Below are 7,500 nucleotides of genomic sequence, written 5' to 3'. Positions count from 1 at the left end.
TGGATCCACACCCAGAGGGGAGGAGCTGAGTTAGTTCTGCTGAGGTGGGTGTGAAGCCGATCTGGTCCAATCAGGCGGAGTCTGAGGTGTCTGGCTCTGGGGCTGGAGCGGCCTGCTCCCTGCCCTGCCAAAGTAATCCGCTCTGCTTTACCGCCTCACAAAATGCATTATTTATCTCTGCATTCTGCCCTGGTTAATTTATTTTTCAATGGTGTGTTCCTCCCCAGAAGCCAAAAGCAACACTGCTTACAGTTGTTTAAATGAGGTTCTAGCCTCGAGGCGGCCCAACTTGTCAGAACCTTTATTTTTTCCTTCTTTTTCACCGTCTTTATTTTTTTTTACAGAAAGATACCATCTCAATTGTCAGGAGAAACGGAGATCAGGACCTTTAAAATTACTTCCTCACCAGAAGGAATAATTGATATTTCCTGCGAAATCGTCTGGACTGAGGACGAGACAGGCCAGCGGGCCATGTGTCCGCTGTCCCAGACAATAGGCTGCCTGTGCTACGTGTGCGTGCGTGTGTGTGTGTGTGTGTGTGTGCGTGTGTGTGCGTGTGTGTGCTGCATGCACCCCTGCTCCCTGGTTTATCTGTTTTCCTCTCCTTTTCCATTCTACTCACTTCTATAGTGAAAGAGACTGTTTCCACGCTGTAACAGTGCTGGGTCGACAACCACACTTTCTCCTGCAGTAAATAACGGACTAATAACGGACTAATAACGGACTAATAACGGTCTAATAGAGGTCTAATAACGGTCTAATAACGGTCTAATAATGGACTAATAGCGGTCTAATAACGGACTAATAGCGGTCTAATTGTGGTCTAATAACGCTCAAGGATCGGGGTCATTTAACAAATCCCTCTGAGGGAGAACTTGTCAGAAAACAATCACGGAGAAATAAAGAGCCATCTCTTAGACCAGCAGAGAATCCCGGGTCATTCTCTCATACTGTGATGTCTTGGTGTGCTGGTGTGTTGTGTCCTGGCATTAGCATGGACATACTAGCATGATGATCGTCAGACATTGGATCACATTCTCCTGAGCTACAGTACATCACCAGTCTGAGAATGTTGCACTGAGCATCTGGTCACGAGATGTAGGTACATGAATGTCTATACCATAGCAGAGCTCCTGCATGTAGGTACATGAACGTCTATACCATAGAAGAGCTCCTGCATGTAGGTACATGAACGTCTATACCATAGGAGAGCTGCATGTACTGTAGGTACATTAACGTCTATACCATAGCAGAGCTCCTGCATGTAGGTACATTAACGCCTATACCATAGCAGAGCTCCTGCATGTAGGTACATTAACGTCTATACCATAGCAGAGCTCCTGCATGTAGGTACATTAACGTCTATACCATAGCAGAGCTCCTGCATGTAGGTACATTAACGTCTATACCATAGGAGACCGTTTCAATTAAAGCTCTGGTACCGGCTACCGGTAGAACACACCAGCCTAGCAGGGGGGAACGGTTATTTTAATTAGGCTAGAAATCTTTAAGCCAAGCCCACTGGGATGAGGGAGTTTCTGCATCTCCCCCCAAGGTGCCCCCAGAGACTCGCCTGGAGTTGTTAAATTATTTACGGATAAATAGGCTGCATTATACCGAAGCAGCAAAGCCTGACTGGTGTGTGTGTGTGTGTGTGTGTGCGTTAGCGGTGGTGGTATACTACAACATAGCTACAAGGAAACGACCCTGAGTTGCCTCTGTCTCTCTGCGTCTGCCATTCCAGTCAGTCCTATAGCAAACGCTCTGATTGGCTGACGTGACTGTTCTAGAGCGCCCGGCGTCCAATGGAAGAGCTCCCCAACATGACGGGCTTCGCTAACGCACGGCAAACACCTCAGACGTGTTAAACGATGCTGCCGGCGTGCCCACGCCTCTGACCCCTCTCACCTCGGCCATGAACGTAGGCTCACCCCCCCCCCCCCACCATCTCTACCTCCACCTCCCAGAGGAAGACCCGCCTCTCTCCGCTATCTCCCAAAGGAAGACCCGCCTCTCTCTGCTATCTCCGCCAGCCAGCAGGCTCAGCCTCCCCCTGCATTACAATCCTGACGCTCCGCCAGCCTGTGAAGAGCAGCTCACATCTCTTTGAAGTTGTCTTCGGGGGGTGGGGGGGGGTGGGGGGGTTCCAAATTAAACATTAAGGATGCGAGCGTGTTGGCCATGCATCTGGAATAAGATCCATACTGCAATAGATTATTTTGTATTTAGTGGAGCAGCTCCCAAGAGTGGCAATATCAGAGGATTACAGCAAAACATGAAATTAGCATTCAGTCCCCATCCTCTACCCAGCTAGGCGCGTGTGTCTGCGAGTGTGTATGTGTGTGTGTGTGTGAGTATGCCTGTGTGCGTGCGTGCATGCTTAGGCAACTTCACAAGCAACAACACACACACAGACACACACTCACACACAATCCCATGCACACAGTGTGCAAGGAAGGAATCTAGGTTACATGCAGTTAGATCATTATACATGTTACACCCATGATATTCATGTACTCTGTTCTGTATGTATTTATTTCACTAAATATGGGCCCACATGAATCAAACATGCGAGTTGAGTAACTAGCAAAGCAGGAGATTACTAATACACGAGACAAAAGAGGTTAGGAACCATGGTGTTAAGAGAGGAGAGGAGAGGAGGAGAGGAGAGGAGAGGAGGAGAGGAGAGGAGAGGAGAGGAGAGGAGAGGAGAGGAGAGGAGAGGAGAGGAGAGGAGAGGAGAGGAGAGGAGAGGAGAGGAGAGGAGAGGAGAGGAGAGGAGAGGAGAGGAGAGGAGAGGAGAGAGGAGAGGAGAGAAGAGAAGAGAAGAGAAAAGGAGAGGAGATATGAGAGGGGAGAAGAGGAGAGAAGAGAAAAGGAGAGGAGAGGAGAGAGGAGAAGAGCAGAGGAGGAGAGGAGAGGAGGAGAGAAGAGGAGAGGAGGAGAGGATAGAGGAGAGAAGAGAAGAGGAGAGCAGAGGAGGAGAGGAGAGAGAAGAGAAGGGAAGAGGAGAGCAGAGGAGAGCAGAGGAGGAGAGGAGAGTTTGTGGGGCATTACTGGGCATGCTCAGACTATGGTCTTGTTCCGGCCTATTCCCAACAGGCGAGGGGACTTTACTACAACCTCCACCTGTGTGGTTTTATCAGTCTAAAAAAGAAGCTACTATTTGCATTTGACAGTCTGGTGGGGTTGGAGGGTCCATGTCTGCATGTCCAGCCTGTCAGAGCGATGCCAGGCGGTCAAAACAGTCCTCCAGTCAGACGGCAGGAGAGACACTCGGTCAGGAGGTGGAAAGAAACCCTGAACTGAGTCTAGTGTGGATAGAGAGAGAGAGTCTGTTCCCACTGAAACAGGTCATCAGAGTTAATCTACAGAGTTGAACTGATAGCAGGATCTTACCTTTCCTGGGTCATCTTTGGAGCGAGGTACTTTGAGAAAACACTTGTTCAGTGACAGATTGTGCCGTATTGAGTTCTGTGGGGAGAGAGAGAAGGGAGAGAGGGGTCAGTGTAAGGGATAAACGGACACGTTAGCGGAACGGCTGTTCTGAGCGTGAAGCCGGCAGACAGGAACACCACCATCCCAAAATATCAGGATCCCCCCGCTTAGTAACACGTACAACCACCTAGCAACGCCTCCTCAATGAGCAAATCAGCCTGGCAGCCAAGAGGGAGAAATCAACAGGAAGAGAAAGGAAGAGAAGGGAGAGAGAGACACAGAGAGAGATAGAGACAGAAAGAGAGAAAGAGAGAGAGAGAGAGAGAGACAGAGAGAGATAGAGACAGAAAGAGAGAGATAGAGACAGAAAGAGAGAGAGAGAGAGAGAGAGAGGGTGAAAGAGAGAGCTCTCTGTCTGAGCAGCTCCAGAGTGAGTGCCTCACTGGGCCGGACTGTCCCCCCCCCCCCCCATGCCTGGTCTTAACTTACTGGGCCGGAGTGTCCCCCCCCCCCCCCATGCCTGGTCTTAACTCACTGGGCCGGAGTGTCCCCCCCCCCCCCTGCCTGGTCTTAACTCACTGGGCCGGAGTGTCGTCCCCCCCCCCCCATGCCTGGTCTTAACTCACTGGGCCGGAGTGTCCCCCCCCCCCCCCCCCCATGCCTGGTCTTAACTTGTGTCACACCAGGTTCCTCTGGGAGGCGGCGATGAACCGAGCAAGTGGCCGCTGACCTCTGACCAGGGTAGCAGGGTCAGCAGGGTGTATACGGTGACATGGAGCAGTTCGTACGACGGAGACCCTATCGGACAATAACACCTCCGCGAGGCCTCGCCACCGCGCCGGAGGTCTACGAGGTCAAAGTCCTCCTGAAACACCCACGCTGACGGGATGGCGGCCCACTGTGACAGCGAGTCGTGCTTCTGAACCACTTCCTCTGTGCAGGCGTGCACGCCGCACGGTCACAAGGAGCTGTGATGGCGTCCACTTAGCGAGCACGCGACCAGGCCCTTCCAGTGGAGAGCAGGACGGTCCCCAGCCCGGGAGGACACAGGTTTGGTCCCCAGGACAGGAGGACACAGGTAGGACAGGAGGACACAGGTTCGGTCTCCAGGACGGGAGGACACAGGTTTGGTCCCCAGCCCGGGAGGACACAGGTTCGGTCCCCAGGACAGGAGGACACAGGTTCGGTCTCCAGGACAGGAGGAGACAGGTTCGGTACCCAGGACAGGAGGAGACAGGTTCGGTCCCCAGCCCGGGAGGACACAGGTTCGGTCTCCAGGACAGGAGGAGACAGGTTCGGTACCCAGGACAGGAGGAGACAGGTTTGGTCCCCAGCCCGGGAGGACACAGGTTCGGTCTCCAGGACAGGAGGAGACAGGTTCGTACCCAGGACAGGAGGAGACAGGTTCGGTCCCCAGCCCAGAAGGAGCCAGCGGTGGCAGGGCCTAGACCACGCATCTCACAATGTCAAACAAACAGACCACCACGGACCCAAGTACAACCACCCTCCCTCTACACATGCTCAGAGGGCTAGTGTGCCTGTCAGGGTTTCTGTTAGCCGGTAATTACCGTTTTTTGTCCGGAAAAATCTGTTTAAGTCCGATATATTAAAATCTCTCCGGTCATAATGTCCGGACACAATAATTCTCCCTAATTGTATTAGGCGTACAATAGGCTAAAATTAAATTTCCATATATTATGATTCCTTTTGAATATAAAAAAACGAATAGGCCTATTCATTTTGTTCCGTTAATGTTTAGGCTACTGCACATGCGATGAAAAAATAGCCGTAAGATAAACCTGCCTATAGGCTAGCAGGCCACCATAGCAAGCGAGAGGGAGCCCGATCGAGGTACGGAGCTTGAGGCGAAAATGCATAGGCCCATTAATATCGAATGGAAATTAGCCTATGCACGTTGTAAGTTCTTACACTTTATTTAAGGAGGCTATATTTATTTTCAAAGAGTTTTGTTCTATTTTAGCCTATCTGATAAAAGGCCGAAATTAGGCTATAGGCCTAGCCTATGAATTCCAATCAGCGCAGCTAGGCCTTAAATTAAAATGTTACGAGAAGCCTACATGTCGCACTTTTAAATACAAATGTTATATATCTAGACATGCATTGTGGCATTTCTTTATTTAGCCCAGCCCGCCTATCAGTTGTTTCTCAACAGTTATGTCCTCCTCATCCTCATAGCCTACTGCAATGTCCATGGTTATAATGACACTGTTTTATTGATAAAAAGGGTGGGCTCAAGCTGGAAAGAGAAATTAGTAAAAACATATTACTGTCGCGAATCCCAAACCAATTAGCCTACATCCTCAAATCCGATTCATGCAATTGAAATAAACATTCATGTTCTAGCCTACAGTCGCAATTCAAAGCTGACTATTTTTGTGGCTGTGCAATTACATACGCTATAGGCCTAGCGCACGGAATCATGACAGCCTATCACACATTTAATCATACGGATGCGAAAGAAGACAATAAATGGCGTATATAAGCTACACAACGGCCAATCACCGCGACAAACAGCTATAATAGGCCTAATATCATATTATAATATAATGACCGGAATTTCTCCAGTTTGTCCGGAAAACTCTAATCTTCCCGGACACAATGACCGGTACCGATTTTCTCTAACGGAAACCCTGGTGCCTATGTGTGTAGGTAATACAGTATAGTGCTTACACAGGGGTGTGTGTGTGTGTATGTGCGTGTAGTAGCATAGTGCTTACACAGGGGAGTGTGTATGTGTGTAGTACAGGGGTGTGTGTGTGTGTATGTGCGTGTAGTAGCATAGTGCTTACACAGGGGTGTCTCTCCTCCATTAAGGGTTTAAATCATTGATACAGCCATCGGGCCACGGTCTCACCTGCATTTCACATTTACTTTTTAATGAACTCCTTTTCCTCTCCTCTCTCCTCCCCCCTTCTCCTCTCCTCCACCCTTTTCCCCTCCTCTCCTCCCCCACGGGACGAGTTGAGGTAGGTGAGAGGCTGAGGTCGAGGGAACAGAGCTGCTTAACACGTTATTATCAGGTTATTAACACGTTATTAACACGTTACACAGCAGAGGCTCCGCTGCGGAACGCTACGCAGAAACGTGATGACAGACACTTCCACCTCATTCAGCCAATCAGGTGATGCGCTGGAGACAATCCCACCAATTAGAGTTACTTAGTGGCCACATGACAGCAGTTACTATTAAAAGGATCTCAAGGGCTGGTATGGAGGAGGAGTAGCAGCAGTAGTAGTAGTGGTAGTAGTATTAGTATTAGTATTAGTATTAGTATTAGTAGAAGTAGTAGTAGTATTAATAGTAGTAGTAGTAGTAGTAGTAGTAGTAGTAATAGTAGTAGTAGTAGTAGTAGTAGTGGTAGTGGTAGTAATAATAGTAGTAGTAGTAGTAGTAGTAGTGGTAGTAGTAGTAGTAGTGTAGTAGTAGTAGTAGTAGTAGTAATAGTAGTAGTAGTAGTCGTCGTCGTCGTCATAGTAGTAGTAGTAGTAGTAGTAGTAGTAATAGTAGTAGTAGTAGTAGTAGTAGTAGTAGTAGTAATAGTAGTAGTAGTAGTAGTAGTAGTGGTAGTAATAATAGTAGTAGTAGTAGTAGTAGTAGTAGTAGTAGTAGTGGTAGTAGTAGTAGTAGTGTAGTAGTAGTAGTAGTAGTAATAGTAGTAGTAGTAGTAGTAGTAGTAGTAGTAGTAGTAGTAATAGTAGTAGTAGTAGTAGTAGTAGTAGTAGTAGTAGTAGTAGTAATAGTAGTAGTACTTGTAGTAGTAGTAATAGTAGTAGTAATAGTAGTAGTAGTAATAGTAGTAGTAGTAGTAGTAGTAGTAGTGGTAGTAGTAGTAGTTGTAGTTGTAGTTGTAGTAGTAGTAGTCGTAGTAGCGGTAGTAGTAGTAGTCGTAGTAGCGGTAGTAGTATTAGTAATAGTAGTGGTGGTAGTAGTAGTAGTAGTAGTAGTAGTGGTAGTAGTTGTAGTAGTAGTGGTAGTAGTAGTCGTAATAGTCGTAATAGTAATAGTAGTAGTAGAAGTAGTCGTAATAGTAGTAGTAGTAAT

General features: G+C 48.2%; 1 protein-coding gene across 1 annotated transcript in view; it reads right to left on the bottom strand.

The window, feature by feature from the left end:
• Positions 1–7,500, bottom strand: part of foxj3 (forkhead box J3) — a 112,711-nt gene that overhangs the window by 21,309 nt on the left and 83,902 nt on the right. The window contains exon 3 of the mRNA XM_084445253.1: positions 3,400–3,474. Within this exon, the coding sequence (XP_084301379.1) occupies positions 3,400–3,474 (75 nt within the window). The remainder of the gene's footprint in view (positions 1–3,399; positions 3,475–7,500) is intronic.

Source organism: Borostomias antarcticus (genome assembly GCF_949987555.1).
Source record: "Borostomias antarcticus genome assembly, chromosome: 11".
Taxonomy (NCBI): Eukaryota; Metazoa; Chordata; class Actinopteri; order Stomiiformes; family Stomiidae; genus Borostomias; species Borostomias antarcticus.
Note: the sequence above shows the minus strand (reverse complement) of the source record. Positions and strands in the feature narration are given on the sequence as shown.